General features: G+C 35.4%; 1 protein-coding gene and 1 long non-coding RNA gene across 3 annotated transcripts; one reads left to right on the top strand and one right to left on the bottom strand.

The window, feature by feature from the left end:
• Positions 1 to 19,499: 19,499 nt before the first annotated feature.
• On the bottom strand, positions 19,500 to 22,936 carry LOC131051444 ((S)-8-oxocitronellyl enol synthase CYC2). Of its 2 annotated transcripts, none has more exons than XM_057985965.2 (3): positions 22,665 to 22,936; positions 22,090 to 22,166; positions 19,500 to 20,797 (listed from the first exon to the last, which is right to left on the bottom strand). In XM_057985965.2, the coding sequence occupies exons 2-3, from the start codon at positions 22,123 to 22,125 to the stop codon at positions 19,646 to 19,648; spliced, it is 1,188 nt and encodes a 395-aa protein (XP_057841948.1). In that variant the 5' UTR covers positions 22,126 to 22,166; positions 22,665 to 22,936; the 3' UTR covers positions 19,500 to 19,645. The 2 variants fall into 2 exon arrangements, with proteins under 2 accessions (XP_057841948.1, XP_057841949.1); XM_057985966.2 differs by lacking the exon at positions 22,665 to 22,936 and adding an exon at positions 22,292 to 22,637.
• A 158-nt stretch (positions 22,937 to 23,094) lies between these two features.
• Positions 23,095 to 24,646, top strand: LOC131051446 (uncharacterized). Its single transcript, XR_009372581.1, has 2 exons — positions 23,095 to 23,392; positions 23,710 to 24,646. It is a non-coding gene; the product is annotated as an uncharacterized LOC131051446 (long non-coding RNA).
• The last annotated feature ends 2,194 nt before the right edge of the window (positions 24,647 to 26,840 follow it).

Here is a 26,840-nt window from a genome sequence, read left to right as displayed (position 1 = left end):
AAGGTCAAAGGGTGTTGGTACTCCAATTGTGAAATCTCCAAAGAAACCGATAATGAAGCACACACCTCTTGAAAATTTAATAATAAACATTAAAGAGTATGGTATATTGATTGGTGTGAAGAAACTCTTTGATAAGTTTAGTAAAGATGAACGAGGGGAAATAGAAGATGCAATTGTTTACATGATGAATAAATAAAGAAAGACCCTAATTGAATTGCAAGGGCAAATTCCAAATTCATTGTATAATATAATTGATGCTAGATGGCAGGCAGCCATGAAACAAGATAGAGAATACATTGAATATTTTTTGAAAAACTTACAACTTGAAGCTACTGAGGAAGAGATAGATGAAATTATTGCTAAGGCAAAGTCATCTTTTAGGTCAAAGAAAAGGTTGTCAAGAATGTTAATAGGCGAGACCCAATCAACCCATGAGGAGACTGAACAAATTTTGAAAAAGAAACTGGGTTTGATTCTGGATGAAGAGGAAGAATTTAAGGAAGATGAACTGGAGAGGTTTGAGGCTGAAGATCTTTTGAAAGGTGTTAAAATAACTGATTTTAAGCGTGATGAAATTGTGTTGGATAATCAATCGGTGAACACACAAACTGAACATGAGATTATCCCTGATGATGATGATACCGGTAATAATGATGATGATGGTACTCCTGACAATGTAATTGTACATGATATTGATGTTGAAATGTTTGAGAAACATGAACAGGAACAAGGACGGGAAGAAAAGAAAGATAAGGAGCCACCGGTAGTTACTCAAACTGTAGATACACAACCCCCACCAGTACAGGAAAATGAAAAGAAAGAGGAAGTGATAGAAGAAAAAGAAAACGAAGAGGAAAAGAAAAATGAAGATGCAGAGAAGAATATTGAACCTAAAGTGACACCTTTGTCACTTTAGTCTAAAAACAAAATTATAGATGATGATGATGATGATGCTATAAGCATCAAAGGTCCACTAGACATGGATCAACTGAGTTGATGGAGATTGCAACTGCCATGCCATCCTGGGCCAAGAAGAAGAGGATGAAAGAACAACAGAAGGAAGCAGAAACAATAAGGAATTCTATTAAGATTTTGTCAAGTCTCCTACCAAAGACTGATACTGATAATTTTTTTACTCCTATTGACAAGCTTGGACAACTTGTTTCTGATGTTGGAGAATAGATGAAATATTTTGAGGATTCAACTTATGTTAGTGTTGAGAAGGATTACAAGAAGAAAAGAACTGAGCAATTGATGACTGAAATTGATAAAGGGAAAGTTTCTCTTACTATCAATAAGGGCTGTTTGAAAGAAGGACTTGAAACCGAAGGTAAAATACTTGCAACCGTTTCCAAATTTTCATTGTTTTATATTGACTTGAAGAAGAAGAAGGAAGAAGTTGAGCAAGAACTTGGAGTTCTTAGTGAGTCATTCAAGCCCCTTAATGACTCTGTTATTAAATATGGCAAGTCAGTTGTAGAACTTCAGCATAAGCTGAAAGCTTATGAACATGAGTAGGTTAAGAGGATCAGATCACTGTAGGAATTATAGACATAGCTAATACCGAAGGTGGAAATCTTGCAAAGAGCCTATAAAGAATTAAAAACTATTCTTGCTACATCAGAGATGAGCACTCTAGATACCATGGAGGAGTTTGTTGGATAGATGAGGACACTTGTGGAGATAACCAACACTATTTTGGAAACCTGGCATAATGATCTGACACAATTGAAATCACATTTTAGTGATGCTTTTTCTAAGATTGCATGGTAAAAACATTTTGAACTCCTAAATCTATATATGCTATGCAATTTTGATACAAATTTTGTTGTAAATGTATTTATCTTTCATGTATTTACTTCTTTGATTGGCATTGTTGTCAAAGGGGGAGTAATAGTTGACGAGTCAGTCAAATTTTGTATGTTAAAGGGAAAGTAGTAGTATAAGTTTTATTTTAATTTTTGTAATAGCACACAATTGCTAAGGGGGAGTATATGTCATGAAGTCAATTTTTGTTTTGTACACTTAGTTGACAAAAAATTTCCTAAGTGTTGCCATCAATGTCAAAGGGGGAGAATATTGGCATTTGACTGAACCAGTAAAGATTGTTGGTGAAATACAACCGGTAAATGATTGATTGGTGAATGTGATGAAGAGATTGAGATTCATGTTTGATGACTAAGTCTTGTGTTTTCATTGATGGCAACAATATTTTTGTGGTCATTTAAGTCTTGGAAGCCAACCGGTAAGGTTTAACCGGTACAGATGGTAGTTTACCAGTGAACCGGCAAATAGGTTCTTAATCGGCAAACAAAGACAAAGTTGCATTCATGCAATTGGTACATGCGATTTATGAAGAGTTGAATGATGTGGTTTTACAGGAGTGATGGAGATAGGTATTTGGAGCTATGTTCATGACCGTATTAGCAAATTCAACTGAACAAGCAAGATTTGATGTACAGAGCAAATTATGTTGCTGAACACTTAACTAGTAGTGAGAAAGTCACTTAAATCGATAAAATGACACAAGTTTTGATTTGTCATGTCGGTGGCTGACATAAGTTCGGCGTGCAATATTATTTTGTCTAGATTCATTGAACCTAGGAAATTGTTCCAAGGTTGTATCTGACTTAGTTGATGTCTATAAAAAGTGTGATGAGTTATGAGATAGATATAAGATCGAAGGCGAATATTGAGATTGTGATTGTGCGGTGATTAGTGAAGCTCTGTATTGATGTGTTATTGATATTTTGAGGATTTGAAGTGGATCTTATTAGACATAGAGGTGTTATATGAAGATCATTTGAACTATTGTTATCCTAACAGTTACAACAGTAAAAACCCCTAACCGGGTAGATCCTAACAAACCTTACATTGTAAATCCCTTAACCAGGTAGCTCTATATCAGAGTGTTAAATCCTCTTGCAAGGTTGATCATAACAAGTCAAAGCTTCTAACAGGGCTAATCATTTAAATCCCTTAATCGGGTGACTCCTAACCGGGTCTGCTCCTAACAGGGCATGTTTGTAAGACCTTAACCGGTCAAGATTTCTATTCTGCACATAGTGAATCTTGTGGGTATTAACTCCCACCGTGGTTTTTCCCTTTTGGGTTTCCACATATAAATCTCTTGTGTTATGTGGAATTTGTTTTATTGGGCATTAGCTTTTGTGGTGATATTCCTCTTATGCTTATTAAGTTTTAAGTTGTTTAAGTTGGTGATCAGATTCATATTGTTTTTGCTTGCACTGATTCACACCCCCCCCCCCCTATCAGTGCCTTATAAGTTTATTAGAGGCATGGTGGTTGTGTGGTGACCTTTGCATTCCCAAACATGTATGAGGATAAAGGGGGTAGGGACACTTGTCAAGTGATACCAATTTTAGGTCTCGATCCATGTAGATGGATTCAATGGTCAGGATTAAATAAACAAGGATTCAGGGAAAGGTGAAATTAAATATGAGGGAAAATGGTAATAAAGGGGAATAAGGTTAGACTTATTAAATAAATATAAATTTATTTAATTAAAGATGAGAGATCAAGGTGAAGATTAAACTTAATTGGATGAATGTAAATTTATCTAATTAAGGGTGAGGGGTAAAGGTAGGGGATAAATTAAATAAATAGTAAGTATTTTCTTAATTATTAGGATGGGAAAAGTCAAGTGTGGTTGAGTATGGAAATTTAGGTGACTTTGGAAACTAGAGTGATATTGGAAACCAACTCAACAGAATCAATAGTATGTATAAATGTCACTTTCAAAAGTTTTTGTAATTATATTTTTACTAGGAGAGTAATTTGTAGATGCGTCTTTCTTATTTTTTCTTTACTAGTTTGGCGTCAGAATATACTGCCAAGTGGTGCACTAATGATGATGGGTAAAGTCCTGACATATTTGAATAGGACCACACAAAATTATGAGATCTCCTTTTAAGGAAAGATGATATATCTTATTTGTCTTCGATGGTGAGTGATGTTTCTATGGAAGTGATCCAAGGTTTCTTTTTAGCTCCTAGATATATATCTCTCATTTCTTTAACCAATATTATGGATTTATCTTGATAGTGGGGTAATTTTGAGGGTATCTTAGGTACCTCATCCTCTAGCACCTCAAAGAGGTACATCATGATGGATTTATGTTCAATAATTGTTGATTCCTTGGATTAATTAAGGGAATAGAGGATATGTTTTTTTATTTTTTATTTTTTCATAGTCCAATAGTGTCTCATTGAGGTTTTCACCAGGGTACTTCTCTTCGGGTTTTCAATAGTGACTAAGGCAACTAACATATTCCCAAAAGTACGTAGCACTATTTAATTTGCTGTAAAATCCTTATTTGTGATCCCCAAACGATATGTGCTCATGAATTCCTATAAGTTCATTGATTGCCTTGTCATTCTAGAATATATCAAGAACAAGAGGTCCTTGTTGGTGCCAATCTATCAAGTCAAGGTAAATGAGTGGGAGATCAATGGGAGTGGATGACATAGGTGATGGTGCAAATGCTTATGTCTTACAATAATTTGACAATATGTTCGAAAATGTTTTCATGGGTACTCACATTGATGCTAGTAACATCAAGAAAATATTTAGTTGTGTCAATAAGGATGCACATGAATTCTAAAGGAATAGTTTTTAATGACCCATAAACAAGGCAATTGTAACTCGTATTAATTTGAGGTTGTAAGAGTTCTATTGTTCCTTGTTCTTGCAATTCAAGACCCTTTCCTTTATAGCTTATGTTTTCACATATATAATGACCCTTAGGATATCATTTTGTTGGTATGGTTGGTGTCTATATTTCTTCCTCTCTATAGAGCCGTGTTGTTATGTCTTCCTCAATAATTTCTTTATTCTGAATTCCCTACAATTTGAAACATTGGAAGGTAACTTTAGGGGATATCTTAGGAAGTTTCCCTACATAGAAGGAATTGTGTAATTCATATTCTCTACAACTCATGGTAGTGATTTTAGCCTTGATCTCTAGAATAGTATGTGAGGTGAATGATGATATGAGAAAAGATGGATATGTGTAGGATGAGGAAGGGGATGTGGCATCATTAATTTGATAATGACAAGAATGGTTATAGCTTCCTTCAAAAAATTTGCAATATTGGAAGGTTTGTGACTCTATAAGAACAATGAATTCAACACCCTTGTATGGGAATTTGATGCACTAGTGATATGTGAAGGGGATGGCCTATATGGTGTATATCAATGGATTAATAAGGCATTTTTTTCAGGGGAGATCAAGGTCTAAATTTGGACATGTGGTCTCGATCATAACAGGTCCAACCTATATGGGCAATTTTATAGTTCATTATGACACATGTTCAACATCATCATATGCTCTAATTTAATCATATTTTGGGATCAATGAACCTTCATAATATCCCAATTGTTTTATTAATTTAAGGGTACATATATTTAGTCTCAATCCACCATCTATACAAATGCATTTGATTTTATGTTTGCAGATAAGGGCTTCAATCTGGAGCTCTTTATTATGGAACGGATCAAAAGAAGGGAGATCTTTTTTTTTGTGAATGCAAGATGATGTGGGGAGGATAGGTGTCCTATCATGGCCTAAAATTGATCAATATTCAAGCCATTTAGGACACAAAATTATTGTAACCCCTTGTCTAGGATTTCTTTATGCATAGAGGAGGTCCTAAGTAGCTCTAAAATGGATTTTTGTGTGGGGATTTTTCCTAAATGGTCAAGGAGATTATACTTAGGTTTTAGATGAAGAAGATGGCTATGCACCTTGAATAGTAAATTAACCATGCCATGTAGTAACAACACAATCAATTCATTTTATGGTTATAGTGGCTACTTGGGTGTGGATCTCTTCAATATGATAAATAATAGAATCATTTGATGGGGTTTCAACATTGTTGGTATAAGCATAGGGGTTTTTCTTTCTGAATGTAGAAGCTTTACCCTCATCATGTGGAGGAAAAGGTTGTCTACATATACCTAGTTGTTTATCAAATATTTGGTCATTTGGCCTTCAAGGTTATCTCACCCCAATCAATAATATTCTGGATATGGTTTTTTAATTTCATGCCTTTTGAAATGGCATATACTTTTAACCCATAGCATTCACAATATTCATTATTCTTATACCATGTGGCTTTAAGTTGATTTTCATTGAAATGTTTTGTCATGAGGAATTTGATTAGGTTGACTTAGACTATTATATGGGAAACAATCTCTATTGGTTCCCCTATGGACTGTATTTTCATTTGGGATGGTTGTTCTATTTAGGTTGTCCTTGTGGGATGGTCATGTTATTTTGAAGCACTGTGGAGTAGTCAATGCTTGTTGTTATACATTTTAAACATGTTTAGCATTTGTTACACCGTTATTGACAACTCTCTTATTTTTGGACCAAAAAAAAGGTTTGTCATTACACTGGTTATCGTTGTTATCTTTGTGATCTTTGTAGATCTTTACCAATCCTTTTGAAATGAGGGATTTTTTATGGTTAATCATTTGTCAATTATTTCATCAAAGGAATTAGTTCATTGGATTTGTAAAGGGAAACCCATTTCTTGGTTTAGCAAAAGTAGTGATTACTTTTTGGGGGATATGCGAAAGGAATCTACTAGTGAGGTGTCTCCATCATTGCAAGAGGAAGAAAATATTTCCCAATTATTTTGTTAATATTTCACAATTCTAGCATGGTAATTTCATGTTCAATGTTATTAGATAAATTTGCAACAAATTTTCAACTAGGTCTTTAAATGTGAGAATGGGGTCATGTAGAAGGTGTCTAAACCATTATAAAGCTTGTCCATAGGCAAATATTGTAAGATTAGAAGAACATGGTAGTCATGGAAAGCAAGGACACTATAATCTAGAACAATGTTACAAGTTCCTATCTAGTTTTACTTTTGAACTAGGAATGCAAAAGGTTTTATTATGATGTCAAATGCAAGTCATGAGAAGGAACAAAAATTTGAGACTAAGTCCCAAGTTCCAATTTGGTCCTATGACTTGATTGGAAATAGAAGTATGAAGTGAGGAATTTGTTATGAGCATGCCATAGGGCTTGGATGGAAATGTGGCTATGGAATATTATGTTAATCTTAGAGGATCTGGTTAATACTGAGAGAGGGGGGTGAATCAGTATTAACAATAATTTGAAATCAGAAACATAGACTCATAAAACTTTCATCAAATCAAATATAGACCAACATTACAGTCATTTACCAGTATCGGTATCTATTGATAAGCATCTACTAAACTGATATATCAATGTTGGACACTATGTGTTCATTAACCATGCATAAACAGAAAGTAAAGCATAACATCACATCAGAAACATTCACCATATGAACACCACGATTTTCACGTGGAAACCCAAATAGGGAAAAACCACAGTGGGAATTGGTATCCTCAAATATTTTGCACTCTTTCAAAATGCACCCTGTTGGGAGCCAAGCTCGGTTAAAAGCTTACAATGATGCCCTATTAGGAGCAAACCCTGTTAGGAGTCACCTGGTTAAGGGATTTACCTCAGACTTGTTAGGAGCTTTGATCTATTAGGATCATCCTCGCAAGAGGATTTAGAACTCGGATATTGAATCACCTTGTTAGGGGATTTTACAATGTGAGGCATGTTAGGACCTACCCGGTTAAGGTATTTTAGTTGTTGTAATTGTTAGAGAACAACAGTGAACGATCTATGTATATCACTCAACTGCTTGCTTGATCAGATCCAATTAAGTTTTAAGTTTGCATTGCTCTGGAAAATCTTCTCACACCCTAGTTCGGCTTCACACACTTCTCAAAATCACCGACACACTAAAACATCAACTATACTAACATAAATAATGTTTACAACTAGGTCGGCATCAAAACCCTAAGACTTACAACATAGATCATCACAGATCTTTACAACTCATTATAGATCATCATATGTATCATTACAATCAATTACAAATCAATATCAACTGTTGAATGATCGTAAGTCATCACAGCAAGTCGATCTAGTACAAAGTCAAACCCTTAGCTCATTCGGCTAAGCACTTTGCACATTCCCAATAAATTCACTCTCCAAACGTGCCAAAACATATTTCAAACACTTCATGTGGTTTGTGTCGCGTTATCATCAACATGTGAACTTGATGTAGATCACCGCCAAACCAAAAATCATTATCGGTCAAGAGAATTCTTTATCGGTCCTTAAACCTTGGCAAAAACTCAACATAAATTATAAACATAACTTCTGGTTGTGACAACATGATGCAGTTCCTATCAGATACATGTTACAATGATAGAGACTCACATTCAAAACCACAAAGCCTCAATCATCACCAATCGCCAGATACAATCAGAATATTTCCTCATTTACCGGTTAAGGTCCCAAAACCCAATTCTTGATTCTTTACCGGTACGCTCTCTTCGGTAGACCAAAAGATTTAGATGACACAATACAACATACGTAAAAATCAATAGACATGAATAAACATTAGTTTCCAGCAATGACAACACAAATAACTGATTAGAGTCATCCATCATTCAATCTCAATCTCTTCATCACAATGTCATCTCAAACAATCTTGTACCAGTTCATTGATCATTCTCCATCTGTATCAGTTATGCCAAACATGCCAATAATCTCCCCCTTTGGCATTGATGGCAACACTAAACATCAACATACTCAACTCATGTTGTTCCGCTCTGTTCTGGACCTTCTCTACAACTCTACTCTTCTTTGTTGCAACTCATCTGTCGATTACACTTTATCTTCATTTCTTCTCCTCCTTTCTGTTACACATATTCTCCTCCTAGACATATTTCTTCTCTCATGACTAATCATATTTCTTCTCCCCCTTTGACAACAATGCCAAAGGTGCATAAGCATCACTAATCATCAAATATATTGTTGTCTTCAACATGTCTGCAAAACTCATCCAAGTTGCTCCCCCTACGGAGTAGCCTGCATCCCATCAATCCAAAGTGAAAAATAGTCATTAAGCCCACTATATTGATGCATCTCTTGCATCCTAGTGCTTTTTGAGTAGGGGTTTGACCCCTAATTTACCTCTGAGGTACTCAAAGGTTGTCTTCGGCAATGGCTTAGTGAAAATGTCTACAAGCTACTCTTTGCTTGTCACATACTCCATCCTTACTTGTTTTCCTGTACTCTTTCCCTTAGAAAATGGTATTTGAATTCTATGTGCTTTTTTCTTGCATGTAGCACAAGATTTTTTGAAATATTAATTGCACTAGTATTATCACAGTAAATAGTTACCGATTCAGACATATCAAACTTGAATCCTTAAAGCACATGTCTCATATCCAGATTGCATGTGTGCAATTCATTGATGTTGCATCATACTCTGCCTCTGTTGTTAACTGAGAAACACAAGTTCGCTTCTTACTTGTCCAAGCAACCAATCTGCCTCCAAGAAGAAAAGCTCCACCGGTAGTGTTTTTTCAATCATCAACATTGCCTGCCCAATCAACATTAGTAAACACATTCAAAGAAAATTTTCATTTATAAGGATATCATAAACCATAATCTACTGTGCCTTTCAAGTACCAGAATATCCTTTTCACCGCTACCAAGTAAGTCTCCTTGGGATCCTTTTGAAATCTAGCAACCAATCCAACAACATGTGCAATATCAGGTCTGTTATGAACAACATAATGTAACTTACCAATCATAGACATGTATTCTTTCTCATCAACAGATGGTGAATCGTCTTGTTTAGACAACTTGCAGCCTATCACCATCAGAGTACCAACCAATTTACAATCCTCCATGCCAAATGTTTTCAACACCTCTTTGACATACTTACTTTGACAAATAAAAAGTCCACCATCCAATTGCTAGACCTGCAACCCAATGAAGAATTTAATTTCACCAATAAGAGACATCTCAAATTCCTTTTTCATCTCCTCAGCAAAATTCATGCATAAGTCATCATTACCACCAAAAAGTATGTCATCCACAAATACTTCAGCTCTTAATACTTTATCTCCATCAGTCTTTAGATATATGGTGTTGTCCTCACTGGTACACTAGAATCCTATATTGATCAGGTGTGCATGCAACCTTTCAAACCATGCTCTCGGTGCTTGTTTCAATCCATACAGTGCCTTATGTAGTTTGCAAACCATATCTTTGTCTTCAGACAAAGAAAATCCATCTGGTCGTTCTATGTACTCTTCTTCTTCAAGGATGCCATTAAGAAAAGTTGATTTAACATCCATCTGATAGACTTTAAATCCTTTACATGCAGCATAAGCAAGTAGCATTCTTACTCCTTCCAATCTCACAACAGGTTCAAAGGTTTCACCATATTCTCCGCCTTCTTGTTGTGCATAGCCTTTGCAAACCAATCTTGCTTTATTTCTCACAACCTTGCCTTCTTCATTTAACTTGCTTCTAAAGACCCATTTACTTCCAATCACATTCTTGTCTTCCAGTCTGGAAACAAGTTTCCATGTTTTGTTTTTCTCTATTTGATCCAGCTCCTCATTCATTGCATTAATCCAATCATCATCCTTTAATGCTTCTCTTACTGTTTTCAGCTCAATAATAGAAATCAGACAGGAATTTTCTCTGATTTTCCTCCTTGTTTGTACTCCAGCATTTTTATCTCCAATTATTTGTTCTTCGGAGTGATTTAGCCTGACATATCTTGGTATAACCAGTTCCGGTGTTGTGCTTCCTGCTTCATGTTCTTGATCTTCTTCATTTACTAGTTGAGCACCTATTTCTGCAACATTTTGCTCATCAGTCTTCCGCACTTCCAGTTCTATAAACATAAGTCTTTCTTCATCTTTCTCAGGCTTAGATATGATGGTCTATGTAGATTTCTCAGAGAGTTCATCTATCTTCACATTATAACTCTCAATGATCTTCTTAGTTCTCTTGTTATAACATTTAAATGCCTTACTCTTTGTAGAGTTACCAAGAAAAATGCCTTCATCACACTTAGCATCAAAAATTTTCAATGTAATCATCTCTCTTAATATAACATTTACTCCCCAAAATTTTGAAATAACTTACACTAGAGTCTTTCCATGCCAAATTCATAAGGTGTTTTATTATTACCTTTCTTGACAAGTACCCGGTTCAAAGTATAAATAGCAGTGTTGACTGCTTCTCTCCAAAAAATCTTCGGTACTTCACTTTGAATCATCATGGTTCTAGTAGCTTCAACAATTGTTCTATTCATTCTATTAGCTATCCCATTCTGTTGTGGAGTTTTGGGAGCTGACATCTACCTCTTAATTCCCTGTTCATCACAGAACTTCACAAATTGATCAAAAGTAAATTTTCCACCTCGATTAGATCTTAAACATTTTAGATTCTTCCCGGTATCTTTCTCAACAAGAGATTTAAATGCTTTAAACTTACTGAATGCCTCAGATTTTTCTCTTAGAAATGTTACCCACGTCATTTTGGAAAAATCATCAGTAAAGATAATAAAATACTTATCACCAAAATATCTCTTAGTCCTCATAGGACCACAAAGATAAAGCAAGAATATTCTCTGAAGAGAAAGACTTACTCTTAAAAGATACAGAGGTCATCTTACCCATCTGATAGTCCTTGCATAACACATTGTCTGGTTTCACAAGCTGGGGAAAATCTCTCACAATACTTGACTTACTAAGTTGTAATCAAATTATCAAAATTGACATGACAAAATCTCTTGTGCCACAACCAGCTGTCTTTAATCTTCGCCACCAAACAATCATTTACATTAGTATTCAGATGAAATAAATTCCCTCTAGTATGCTTCCCAGTAGCAATCAATTCTCCATTGTTTCCAAGAATCCTACACACTCCACTTTTGAATTCAAGTACATATCCCTTATCATTAAGTTGTCCAACACTTAAGAGGTTATTTTTAGTCCATCAACCCAAAAGACATCATCTGCATTGCTCTTACCATTTAATGAAATTGATCCTTTACATTTCACCATGCAGGGAGAGTTATTACCAAATCTTACAACACCTCCATCAAGCTCTTCAATGGATAAGAACTTAATTTTGTCACAGGTCATGTGGTGTGAGCAACCACTATCTATTATCCATTCATTGTTGTTATCTATGTGAGACACTAATTCCTTCTCATCAGTCAAATCCTCCTTCACAACAACAAATACTATCTCCTCATTGTCATCTTCTGATTTATCATCGGTCACACCTTCATCCACTACAACATAACAATGTTTCTTGCATTTTCCTTTGAATTTCCTAAACCTCTCTTTCTTATCAGTGTTAGGGCAGTTAGTAGCTATGTGTCCAATTTTACTACAAGAGAAACACTTCAAGGGTAATTTACCTTTATATTTACCTGTTCCACTAGGGAATCTTTTAGCCAGTAATGCCTCAAGTTCCATCAAATGATCTTCATTATCACCATCACCCCTACTACCGCCATGAGGAGACTTGCAGTCATGATTATGACAAACATCTTTTCATTTCCTTGCAAATGTACTAGTTACAGAGGCCTTAAAAGAAAATTTAGAAGGTTTAGAAACACTATTATCAAAACTATTTAGCTCAAATGTAGTTAGCTTTCCAATTAGAGAATCAATAGTGACTTTATCTTTTGGAATGGATCTCAGTTCTTGAATAGTAGAAACTCTGATAGAATATTGTGGTAAAAGAGTTCTAAGTATTTTACTAACAACAGTATCATCTTCAATCTTACCTTCGACACTCTTTATACCACCTACAACTTCCTTAATCCTTTGACCATATTGAGCTATGTTCTCACTGTCAATCATTTTCATATCATCAAATTTTCCTCTCAAGCTCTCTTCCTTTTCCCTTTGTACATGTTCATCTCCTCCATAAATTAGATTTAATTTCTCCCATACCTCATTTGCAGTCTCTAATCCATGAACATCAATATACTCAGAGTCAGACAAAGTACTTACAATAGCTTCAAGGGCCTGAATGTTTTCCTGTTGTTCTTTAAGTTCATCTAGTGTCAAGGGACTAGTAGTAGGAGCAACATACTTGGTTATCACATGGTTCCAATACTGTGAACCCATTCCTTTAATGTAGATCTTCATCCGATCATTCCATATCTGGTGGTTGTCCTTGGTAAACTTAGAACCCTCCTTCATCATCTTTCATAGAATCTTTCCCTCAAGCTGTTAGGCTTTCTGCACATAAAGGACCAATGCTCTGATACCAATTGTTAATCTTAGAGGATCTGGTTAATACTGAGAGGGGGGGTGAATCAATATTAACAATAATTTGAAATTAGAAACTTAGACTCATAAAACTTTCATCAATTCAAATATAGACCAACATTAGAGTGATTTACCAGTACCGATATATGTTGATAAGCATCTGCTAAACTAATATATCAATGATGCACACTATGTGTTCATTAACCATGCATAAACTAAAAGTAAAGCATAACATCACATCAAAAGCATTCACCATATGAACAACATGATTTTCATGTGGAAACCCAAATAGGGAAAAACCATGGTGGGAATTGTTACCCACAAATATTTTGCACTCTTTCGGAATGCGCCCTATTAGGATCCAAGCACGGTTAAAATCTTACAATGATGCCCTATTAGGAACAAACCCTATTAGGAGTCACCCAGTTAAGAGATTTACCTCAGCCTTGTTAGGAGCTTTAATATGTTAGGATCAACCTCGCAAGAGGATTTAGAACTCAAATATAGAGTCACCTTGTTAAGGGATTTTACAATGTGAGGCTTGTTAGGACCTACCCGGTTAATGGATTTTAGCTACTATCATTGTTCGAGAACAACAGTGAATGATCTGTGTATAGCACTCAACTACTTGCTTGATTAGATCTAATTAAGTTCTAAGTTTGCATCACTCTGGCAAATCTTCTCACACCTTGGTTCGTCTTCACACACTTCTCAAAATCACCGACACTTCAAAACATCAACCTTACCGACATAAATAACCTTTGCAACTAGGTCGACATCAAAACCCTAAGACTTACAACATAGATCATCACAGATCTTTATAACTCATTACAGATCATCATATGGATCATTACAATCAATTACAAATCAATATCAACTATTGAATGATCATAAGTCATCACAGCAAGTCGATCTGGTACAAAGTCAAACTCTTAGCTCATTCTGCTAAGCACTTTGCACATTCCCAATAAATTCACTCTTCAAACGTGCCAAAACATCTTTCAAACACTTCATGCGGTTTGTGTCGTGTTATCATCAACATGTGAACTTGATGTAGATCACTGCCAAACCAAAAATCATTACTGGTCAAGAGAATTCTTTACCAGTCCGTAAACCTTGGCAAAAACTCAACAAAAATTATAAACATAACTTCTGGTTGTCACAACATGATGCGGTTCCGATCAAATACATGTTACAATGATAGAAACTTACATTCAAAACCACAAAGCCTCAATCATCACCAATCGCTAGATACAATCAGAATATTTCCTCGTTTACTGGTTAAGGTCCTAAAACCTAGTTTCTTGATTCTTTATCGATAAGCTCTCTCTGGTAGACCAAAAGATTTAGATGACACAATACAACATGAGTAAACATCAGTAGACATGAATAAACATTAGTTGCCAGCAATGACAACACAAATAACTGATCAGAGTCATCCATCGTGCAATCTCAATCTCTTCATCACAATGTCATCTCAAATAGTCTTGTACCGGTTCAGTTATCATTCCCCATCTATATCAGTTATGCCAAACATGCCAACATATTATTCACAAGTCCTTGGTTCCACTTGATGTTTAATACTTAGAGTGCTAAAAAGCAAGAGATGTACTAATGATGATGATGAAGGTATGCATTGGATTTTGAACACGAACAAAGACATGGAATGTTAGTTCTAAGGTCTTGGTTCCATAAATTTTCAAAGAGAAGTGAGATACTTTCTATTGAATATAATTAGAAAGATCTAGTTAGTTTTAGATGTATTTAGTCAACTTTTATGGACCCCTAGCTAAGTTAGAAAGAGAAGTGAGATACTTTCTATTGAATATAAGGAAAAATATTTCCAAGAAAATAGGCTAAAGCATGGATTCAAGATTGAATTTCATGTGACTAATTAATGAGAAGAAGCAAGAAGTGTAGTCTTGAATAATTTTGGTGTGATCTTATCTACAATGTGCAAATCGTGTAAGAGAAACCTTTAGTCTTATGTTAAATTGTAAATGAAGAGTAATGTCCTAAACAAGATCAAAAAGGGAGTGAAAAGACATAGGGGTAAAATATGGAACTAATGTAATACATCATTTATCAATGTTCTAAGAAAGTGCTTGGCTAGATCAGGATCACCAATGATTGATAACTGAGAAAAAGATATAAAAGTATTATGCATGTCAAATAACGTATCCATGGCCATTATAGTTATCAAAACATATTTAGGCCATGTGAGAAGGATGAGGGTACAAAATTGTGGTAAATGAAAGGGGTAATGTCATCCATCAAGGCACAAAATATGGAGTATGGGTGAGTTTATCGTATTGCACTTCTAACTCATGGAGATTCATATGTGATTATGTCTAATTAGGAGTAGGAAATGGACAAATACATGATGAAAAGGAGAGTAAGGAGGTGTGAAATAAGAAAATGACTCATGATAAGTAGGAATTAAGGACTCTTATGAAAAAGGATGAGTAGAAGGAAAAGTGGATAAAGATGCCATGCCCTTAAAAGTGGAAGAGATACCTTTAAATGTTTATCATGACATAAACCTAATGTGTTGTATAAGAAATTATCTATGTTATGTTCATCACATGTATCAAGATCTTCATGCTAGGGATAGAAGAAAATTATGTTGGATCATAGGAAAATAGAGACATAATCAATTAAAGATGTTTGAAGTGATGTGGAGTAAAATTTAATACATCATAGGTGGAAAGATAAGATGGTGACCCATATGGCTTGGGAAGCACAAAACAATTGGTGGAAGGAAAATGGTAGAAGAGGATGATATTGGATGAAGTGGATCCATAAAAAAGAGGAACGATAAGTTTATGTGTGAATTTCATCCTCTTGGAAATGTTTAGAAATTTCATAGTATGGTGATCAAATAGAATTGGAAGAGAAGTATTAGAAGCACACGATCAAGGAGAAATAGGAGAGATCAAAGGTTCAAGAGTAGAAAAATAGGTTATACCATCACTAAAGGAAGAATAACCAAAATATCAAAATATAGATCATAAAGGGATGTGTGAGTCTTAGGTGAAGGGCATAGGGGAAACAAAAATAATAGTAGGGAATTTACACAAAGCAATATTATCATCATCATCTAGGTCATGGGAAGGGAAAGATGGAGAAGGATTGATGGTGTTGAAATCATCATAAAAGGACATAGGAGTTTCCAAGACACTAGGATAGATACTAAAGAAGATAATAAAAGTGGAGGATGGGAAAGATTAGCCCATGTGAACTTGGTTGAAAAAGGAAAAAATTCTAAGTGAAAGAAATGAAGATGTGTAAAAATAAGGGGTGAGTGGGGGAAAACTAAGAGAATTTTTTGGGATTCATGAAGGAGGTATGGAGGGAAACAAGAGAGATGTGAGAAGGCATGAGGAAACACCAACAAGCACAAGAAAATGGATGCAATTCTAAACTACTCACACACAAATCAAAAATGAAATTTAAGTAAATTAGCTTTAACAAATGAAAGAGAGAAAAATAGGGTATGCATTTATTATTATTATAGATATTACTTGTAAATCCCTTATACAACCTAGTTGATAGATATATATGCTATTAGGGGTGTTAAAGATGCAAAGTGTACATCAAATATGCAACCCTAAGAAATGTTAAATTTAAATCATACACTGGCATTTGTACTAGTACATATAGTATACACCTGCAAATTTTATCAAACTTTATGATAGATTGCATATTCTTATGTTGAAGACCCTATATGTAAAATTTTCTCTTTGACATCCTTTTACATCACCATGTTCATACCCTTTCTCCCAAACAAAACCTTACGACACATGGGTATTCTTTTATGTGAAGGGAGGGTAAAAAGAAAGAACATTATTTTGATGTCCCTATCATAGGAGGGTTTCTAGAGACATCTAATATATTAGCATCCCTTTTGTGACACACATGGTCTCTAGGCAAACTGTGCGAAAAGAAAATGAATATTTTCAAAACTTCAAAGTATATTTCCACACAAATTTTCCTCACACATAAAGAGGGTTTAAATTGTCTCTTCATATGTCTATTTTATGTGTCACACTTCAATTTGTTACTATTTATCAAGTCTAGAATGAGCAAGGTGTGCTAGTCTCATCACTCTTTGACAGATAATACTTCTAACTTTAGTTCCAAGATATCCATATCAATGTTTTCTCATTTCACTTACTACACCTACTCTTCTATATGAGGCTAAAAGATGTGGGCCTTTCCTTTAGAAAGATTATCAAAATTTAATTGAAAATGTGCTTATTTTTGTTCAAAAAGCTCAGTTTCCCAAGACATCACTCTTGCTGAATTTGGTGCAATCCTCATTCTTCTTGTTATCTTCAAGTGGTAACTATTATACATTGGCTTAAATGAATGACCAATAGTTTGGATAGTTTTTTGAGTTTCCATATGAAGAATTCAAATCCTCTATACAACTAGCATAATTTGGGTTTACTTTTGATGATACTTCAAGGGTTCTACTTTGCTAGGTCTTGTAGGAATTATCATAGATAAACTTCCTCTAGATAATCTTTCCTAGATCTTTTTACATGATAATAAATAAGAATATTAGAGAAGAGATCTATAGAATCTGCCTATGGTCAAAATGGTTAGATCCTAGAGGACCTCTTTCCTTGAAGCTTTAGCATTAATACAATACATATCTTCATTTTTAAGGATGGAAGCATCCGCTCACTAAGGTACACTTGTCTTTAATTATTCTACTGCAACTTGAGGGTGCCTTTTGTATAGTTCAAACTTTGTTCACACTCCCTCTATATTGAGATCAATCACCATAATCTTCAAATGCATTGCATTTTTCAGATTTGTTTGGTGGAGTCTCAAATGAAGGATCATTTTGTTTATAGTTATTCTTCTTAACTATAGAATTAGTAGGTGACTTTTTTGCCTCTATAAGACTCATATAACTTTCTTTAGATCTTCATGGTTTACAAGGATTATAGATGTTTGACTCTTTTCTTTTGAAAGATGTTTGATCTTTGACAAGGTTTGAAGGCTTTGCTTCCACAATGCTCTATACTTGAAAGATCGCTTATTTCATTAATCTTATTTCTTCCTTTAATATTAGATAGAAAACAATTTCATTAAATTCTTATAGATATAATAAAATGTGAGGCATTGAAGAATGTGATTTGTTTTAATTTTCTTATAATATTTTCTTTAGTACATGTCCTTCAATTTTTGTTCTCTTTTATATTGTTGAAGCTGCACTTACACCTCTAATCCTTATTTTTCCTTTACTTTACAGTCCCATGGGCCGATTTGACCTTTCATGGACATTAACGTCATTATTTTATCTTATCTTATATGAATGGGAATTGGTAGCTTATAATCATACTAAATTGAACTGATTGGAACTTCAGGTTCACGTCAGTGGTCTTTAATTTGAATTGGTCTACATACAATCAAAATGCAAGCAGCTAACTAGGATCTAACATGAGAAGCCACTTTATTAATTGGACAATCACACAATATGCACTTAGGCCTCCAACTAAACCACAAAAGATACTTGAAAAATTGAACTGTACCATTTTTTTCTGCACTGCATAAATATCATACTATATAATATGTAAATCAAATACATTCTCATACAAAATGAGAAGAAAGCATCAAATCTTGTTGGTTATTTAGTCATCAAACACATGGTAAGCAATTTCTCTAGGGTACTTGAGAGTCTGAGACTGCAAGCTGCCTTCCTACATAATGGATAATTTGCTCCAGACCATTCATCCCACTTATTGGGCTTCCTTTGGGGCATTGCAAATCAACAGATATAGCAACTTATCCCATAGAGTGGGCCTCCTTATAAGCAATGCAAATGGAACAGACATAGCTGATGGTTAACTTGAATTTGTTACCCACCTTATGGTTTAGAAAGTAATAGTGTAAATCTTATTTATTCAGATATAAAATACTGAAATAAAGGTTGAGCAATTGGGGCATAGTATCATGGTAAAGTCGTTTCATTGGTGAGGCAGTCACAAAGGTTCAAACTTCCACTGGATCGCTGAGCTCGCAGGCCTTGTACCTTCGCTAGACCGTTGAGCTCATGAGTTTGAACAAGTGAAATGTGATAATGAAGAAAGATGGCCCCAGAAGTGACCTAAGTAGAAAGATATCCTCCATAAATGGTCTCTTCAGGCCCAGACCAAGCTAAAAGCTTGGGTTTCTCCAAACAAACAAAAATCTTGAGCAATTGCTAACTTCAGAGCCTTTGAATATCAAACAAATGAAGGAACCAAACTTAAATGATTTGCTTTGTAAGTAAAAGATTACAAGAAAAACTCGCTTAGAACAAGATGGCAACTTAAAATTCAATATGAAGCATTTCTTTTCTGGCGCAGAAGCAACAATACAACAAGATAGGTGGAGTTTATACATAGTAATCCACTGCAGGCCACTCACTCTTCCTCCTGAAGTTTCCCAAGTCCAAGCATACTAATCAAAGCTATGGAATAATATTAGAAGCCTTCATTTTGTCAATCCATGATAGGAAGGAAGTTTCTGAATCACGAAATCCAAAGAAACCATGCTCCTTGCTTTTGTTCATGCTATTTGCACACTCAAAGGGGGCATTTAGTACATGGTCTGCAAACCACCAGTTTCCAACTTCTTCAACCTTGGTGGGGAGTAAATTATTTTCTTTCACAATTGCATCCCAAACAGGGCCTTTGTCTTTCATTGCTTTGGCCAGGCTAAAACCTTCCCCCTCATATGATGGCACTTCCAGTTCAAATTTCTCTGCCATTAATTTCCACAGTTTTTTCCATCTAAATACATCTCCATTAACACAATTGAAGGCCATATTCTTGGCGTAAGGGTCTATTGCAGCCCAAATTTCTTGCTCTGCGATCAATTCAGCATCAGATGCATCCACAAACAGTTCCCATGCGTTTTTATTGCCTGGATATTTCAAAGGAAGCCCCTCGTGTTTGCAAATGGCAGCATAGACAGACAAGGTACCAATGACGTTCATCAAGCTCCAAGGAGAGAACCCAAATATGACTGCAGGGCGGTGAATGGACCAAGTTAACCTCTCTCTCTTTTTAGCAGCATCAAATAGTATATCTTCAAGAATATAGTAGAAGTTAGGCTCAGGCAGCCGTGGAAGCTCTTCATGGAAGGGTGGTTCATGAGGCTGAATATTTCTATTCCTGGAGATACGATCAAATGGGCCTATGTAATGTTTCCTGCCAGTTTGAAGACATATGTGCTCAAGATTTTCAGCATTAGGCAGTAGCGCATCTAAAACATTATTAAATATTCTTCCATTGTCTTCACAATTCTGCTCCTCTGTCTGTCTACTAACCCAACAAACCCAAAAAAGAGTAGTTACATCCTTCAAGGCAGAAATCTTTTCTAGGGTTTCTTCTCTGTTTAACACATCACATTGGATGTAATGTACTGCAGTATCTGCAGACCAATTTGGCTTAGGCCTCCTGGCAACACCATAAACTTTCCAAGGCCCACCAGGAGTATCAGACAAAGGCAAGATTTCTGCCAAGCTATTGCCTACAATTCCTGTGACTCCTATTATCAAAGCTACTCTTTGCTTCTCCGACTTCACTTCTGAGCTCTCAACAATTTGCTCAACTTTCCTCTGCATGCAAAGCAAAAGTCAGAAAAACAACATTGTCAGACAACAAAGCAATAGGAAACCTTTTCACAAAGTGCTAGGTAAATTTTTAAACGTGACCAGTGATATTGCCTGACATGTCCTCTAGTACCACATGAAACGCTTTTGACCCAGAGCTATGAACTGGTGAGGTCACAAACAGGGGACCTCATTCCCATTTAACAATGCTGACTCGCTGAGGCTCAAATCTACAAGCACATTAGATCAGCGAAGGCACAAGCCTACGATCACAATTGTCCATTAGAAATTTAAACCTTGGGCCACAACAACATCACCACTTGACCAATATACTCTGAAAAGAATCCCAAAGCAATAGGAAACTTACTTAAATGGTGCATCACTGTCTTTTAATGAGGAATTCAATTCTACTGATAAAATAAGAGTTTCGAGCAGAAAAAGGGCAAACTTCACCTACGAGAAGAAAATAACAATATCTTGGTCATCTCCACTTGACCATCTATAACCCTAGAGATTAAGAAATCATATACAAAACAAGGTGAAGATATCGGGATTAATTTTTCAAATTGAACACTATATATATTTTTTTCTTCTTTCATGGCTGATTATGGTGCAGCAAGCAACTATGTATCCCATAGGTTCTTTTCAGTGATTAAACCCAACTGTTCAATCCCTATACAATAAAGCTTGTACCAACAGATCTTGGTACTACGCTTCCAGCTATCACCTAATTGGGTAGAGAAAACCCTCTTGCCAGGTAGGGAGGGTTATGATTATTTGGCATCTTGACATTTGCAGGGTTGGGTTCCAACCCACAAGTCATCATTTCCAGAGTATGATGCTTGCGTGTAGCACCTTCATGAGATTATCAGCAGCCATACTATAATTTGAGCCAAATTAGGTAGGGAAAGTAGAGCTAGGCTGACTAGTTCATCAGGATCAACTATCCCCAGTGATGACTGCTAGGAAGAGTATCATCTGCTTAAATTTCTATCATCCATGTAGCCAAGTTTTGAACTCATGCAATCCAATTAAGTGCAGGTCAACTATGGACAGCAGCAACATTCAACTACAGTTTTCTCTTTCTCACAATTCCTTCCAACCTCTTTTTGCACAGGAGGACTCAACCAAGTAATCAGGTTCCATTACAGAAAAAGGACCAGTCGATTTCATAGTTGCTTGCTACATTATATTACCCTAAGTTTAATAAATTACAGCCAAGAGACATGGACATCTAAAATACTTACCCTAAGTATAATAAATTACAACAAAAATACAAGGACATCTAAACTACTTACCCCTCCAGGGCCAATAGAACCTGTCCGTGTACTCATGAGTGATCCAGCAAAATGTCCCCGATTGCCAATCTGCTAATCTGTCACAACAAACATTCAAGGCAATCAATCACTATATAGAGTAAAGAAGAATTCACAACAGCCAATGAATTCCTCTACACCAGTTCATCTATTCAAACATAGAAACACAGCTTTGACTGCGTACTGTCTGGAAGCGGCTATCCAGTCTCTAGGATGCACCAGTCCTAAGTTATGATATATGAGGATAATTTATGCATGGATTCATGCCATTTCCCTACTACCACCATGGATATCTGCGTTGAAGACCTAGAGTTCCCAATTATAAACTGATATTATATCAAGATTAGCAACCCAAAAGAAGACTCTTGTATGTTCTTGTTAGTCCATAACCTGATTAACCCAACCATTAGCAAAGACTGACAGCCACATCCATGGTGAAAAGAAATGATTTTTCATTGCTTTTATCTTATCTAATTCAAACTTTCAGATAAAGAACACAAATAAAACATACGCCGGAGCAGTTACAATGTAAATCTGACAGATTATATAGTTCTTACCACGGAAGGAAGGACAAGTAAAATAGAAAAGATAACTTGATAAAAAGATATTGCAGGTCGATTCAGAAACGGCATAGATTCTGCATTTTAGGGTAGTGTATAACTGTTTTAGACGGCCATCTCGAATGCTAGGTAAGGTCCAGAGTCACTGGGGCACAAGTTATTTGGTGCAGCCAAGTCAACTGGGATTGATTCTTATTCGTCCCCGCCTTAGCAATTCTATAGTGATCAATATAGTCAATTAATTGAATGGTATATACAATTTTTATTAGTCCCTGCCTTAACTAATGTTTTCATCTTCAACATTAGTGTACTTTGATAATTGTGCAAATTGAAAAATTTAATCTTATATCAAAGTTTCATTTTTGTTCCTATTAAACTATTTTAAAAATTATTAATTATTTGATTTGTCATTGGCTATTTCATTTTTTGCTGGGGTTTTAATTCTTTTATATTTGAAAATTAAATAGGTATCCAATAGAAAGCTATTATTAAAATATTTAAATTGAAGACTATAATGTTAAAAGTATTTTTATAAAACTATGTAAAAATCAGTTTTATAACTTTTTCTAGATAATTCTTTAGAGCAGAGAAGAAGCTGCGAACATTCTGGATGCTGCTTCAAACCCTGGTGGCCCACCCTGGCGTTCTTCTACTCAATCGATTGCAACTGATGACCAAGCCTTAGCTTTGCATTCTGACGTGAATTTCTCTGGAGCACCTCTGAGGTCTGTTGCTTTTCTTATTAATTCAATTTTCATGTCTGTCTAAGGACATAACAGCAACTGCATGCTCATGATTGGAAGTGACATTGGCTAGTTGGCAAAGTTGCCCTAGCTGTTTTCGGTTTACTTCACTAGGCTGCTTGTGTTAATTGGTAAAGTTTTATTATGTGAGGTCGATAGGCCATTCACACGTTTCCATTTGCTATGTCGGCCTGAAGGATCCGACCGTAGCTATCACATTAACATGCTTTTTCAAAATTCAGCTGTATTTTGTGACTATACAAAGAGTTAAGTATGTTCTCTGCTCGGCTTGTGATCAGGGCATGAATGTTCATCAAATCAATATTTTTTTGTCAGATGTTGTAGTTGTGACTACCCTAGTAGCTGTGTATGGAAAATGTTGAAGCTCAGATAAAGTGTATGAACTGTTTGACTGAATGCCTTAAATAAATGTTGTCTCAATACATTTTTAGCAAGTGCAAATTGGCAGGCATTAAGCTTAATTTCAAAGATCTTAGCGAACCGGATTGATTTATCCAGGTGAGTTTCTAGAAAATTTCATGCTTTAAGATAAAATGTTCTCTGCAATTTCTCTCTCTATTTTCTGATGACCCAAATTCGCAGTGTTGCTTGAGTTTGTTTGTTTTGACCACAATTTTGTCCATTGTACCTTGCATCCATTTGCTGACAAACAAACCTGTGAGGGCAGACTAATCCTAGTCTGCAATAGTTCCATGGCGGCGTGGATAAGCGGGAAACTCAAAATTAAAGAGGGGTCACAGCCAAAATATCTGACAAAAAGGGCTACTGTCGAATCTTCCGCAGCTATTCTGCCAAGAATAAACTTTAAGGGCTAACTATATAATAGCATTGCAAAACCCTGTATGTATGCAGGGTCTTAAAAAACCATGTAATAACAAAGCAAAAAGGCGTAGGAACATAGAAACTGTGAAATAGAAAGCCGTTGTTGAACATCCAGAATGGACCAGGCGGACTTCATGAGACTAAGGTTCTCCTCCTCTGTCAAGTGGACATTAACAACACCGAGCACACGTCCTCTTCCCAGTTGCGTAGGTAGGATAAGAAAGACCTCTTCTTCAATTCTGTGAAAACCCTTGGCCAGAACAGAAATCGGGTGGCTCTTTCTCTGGTTACGTAGCAAACTCCTGGCCAAATTAGTCATCGAGTACATTACAGTATCTGAATTTTTAGGGTGAAGGTGTATTAAATTCAATATGCAATGGTGGTTTATTTTCATTAGCTGGCTATGTTTTTCAATTTATAAATGCCCAAGGAGAATGCCTCTAAGGAATTTAGGATTTTAATTACTCTTTATTGTATTCTATACATTGGCTAAGCAGATTACCACAAGAAAATAAGACTCTTTTATTGACAGGAACTTCACAGGTCCAGATGTCCATTTGTCCATTTTTATCCTTTTACAGAGTCTTTGAGTTTACATGATTCATTTGTCATTTTCTGAATGCCTTTCCAATTTTTTTAAAAAAAATCTATTATGTGCATATACTACAATCATCGCAGTTTACGAGTAACATTTCTTAGCGGCATTCTATCAAATAGTTCACTGTGCCCTGAGGCAGGGAGGATGTTGGCAAAGGTTGTGCAATTTGGCTTTACAACTACCGACAGGAGCTGTGTGCATTTACATTCAATTTTGAGTCCGAATTCTGAGTTATGTTGAATCTATAATCCGTCCAATTCGTTCATGTTAGACTTTGTTGTGCAGAAATCTTTCTAGTCCAAGATTTAGAAACAGAGTATATATATTGTGATCCTTGTCTTGTACAATTTCGGCATTTGGATCCTTTGTTTGAAAATTTGTTTAAAGCATGAAATTTTTAGAGGGCGACTTATTTTTAATTGAGGTTTGAGTGGATTCAAAGAGCCGGAGAATTCTTTCCTCGCCACATAAAGTTGGAATAGTTCTATGATTTATTCCATTCAATTAGAATTTAATACCAGACAAGTTTTCTGTGGATTTGAATTTTGGGTTTTACCGTAACTTTATGTTTTATTTTTTTATATCATACCATTCAAGTATGCTAAAACAACTTAATATCATATGTGGTGAAGCTCAACAAAGAGCTAAAGCGGGGAGGGTTTTTCGATATTATGGCCACAATCTCAAGGGATCTGTACTTTATATAATTCCATATCAGAAAGCACTTTCTTTACTCCTTATTTTTATATTTAGATTGTTGTACAGGATTGAGTTCAGCTTCAGTATCAGCAGTTTCAACTAGCTAAGTCTCCTCCAGTTTAAGCACCTTCAGTAGTTCTTCCACGACTATTTCATAAGTAGCACCAACACCTCCAAGAATAATAGGAGCAATTCTGCTTTTTACATAAATCACATTGCCCATTTCATTTTCTTTGATTATCTGCCCCCTGTTCCTCTTATAAGGCATCACAGGTACCATTTCCATAATACCTCCCCCCATTTCTAATTTCTTATACATTTTAATTTATTTTTCAAATATTATATTATATTTAGACCACCATCCCCAAATTGTGAAAAAAATTCCACCCGTCCTCAAAATCTGTCCCCAAGTCCCCCCTTTCCAAAAGCCTGTTGAACCATGTTTACTTTCGTTGGCACATTTTAACTCTATTTTGACAATATTAGACTATCACGTCACAACAATTCGATATTTTTCAATGTCTGGAAACCTTAACCACATCAAATGTATCTTTAATAATTTAGTTCTTCATTTCACTCAAAACTCTCAACATTACATTGATAAATAATTTGTACATTGATTTCTTTGTATTGCTAACTTCTTTTTAAATTTCCAATTTGTGATATTTTGCATGAATGGGAAACTTCACCGCATTGTATTTTTCATTGATTTAACCATTAATCCATTGACTAGAAAATTATGTAACTTCAAAATTATGCAATCTTTTAAGCTTCGCATTATAAACCTCTACTCATGAATTTGTGGGGCTTCAATCGTCACTTTTCCTTCCATCAATACTCTCCCCTCCATCCTAGAACCTACTAAACTCATACTCTCCAAACCAATAACAAGCCTTCTTTTTCATACTCTTTCAATAGAAAGGTTCCCATAGTTAAAATATTCAAGGACCCACATCTCCCATTTTATAGTTCTTTACAGTTCATGGAAAAAAATTCCAACATAAAGCTCCATAAATTCTGAGCTTCTCATAGTCTAACTTTTCATAATCTCTTGCATTCGAACACAATTAATATCTGTTTATACAAGGTATTAATTGTTAAAAACAACTTTTATATGAAAAGAGAAACACATAATTCTTATTTAAAATACAAACCACTTTATTATCTTTCAATTTTTTCCACCACATTCAACACACCGACATCTATAAACATTTCAGTGCTGAAATTTTCAAATTCAAAGTACAAAACTAAATAAACAATTAGCATGTAGATAGAAGTTTCCGACTAAAT

The sequence above is a fragment of the Cryptomeria japonica genome, chromosome 5 (assembly GCF_030272615.1).
Source record: "Cryptomeria japonica chromosome 5, Sugi_1.0, whole genome shotgun sequence".
Taxonomy (NCBI): Eukaryota; Viridiplantae; Streptophyta; class Pinopsida; order Cupressales; family Cupressaceae; genus Cryptomeria; species Cryptomeria japonica.
The sequence above is the reverse complement of the archived record's forward strand: the minus strand, read 5'-3'. Positions and strand labels throughout refer to the sequence as shown.

What these genes read in the sequence shown, in the direction of transcription:
- LOC131051444 (XM_057985965.2), bottom strand. Translation starts at nt 22,125, where the DNA reads ATGAGTACACGGACAGGTTCTATTGGCCCTGGAGGG. An exon ending in GTTCTATTGGCCCTGGAGGG is followed by an intron (nt 20,798 to 22,089) that starts GTAAGTAGTTTA and finishes CTTTGCATGCAG; the next exon opens with AGGAAAGTTGAGCAAATTGT.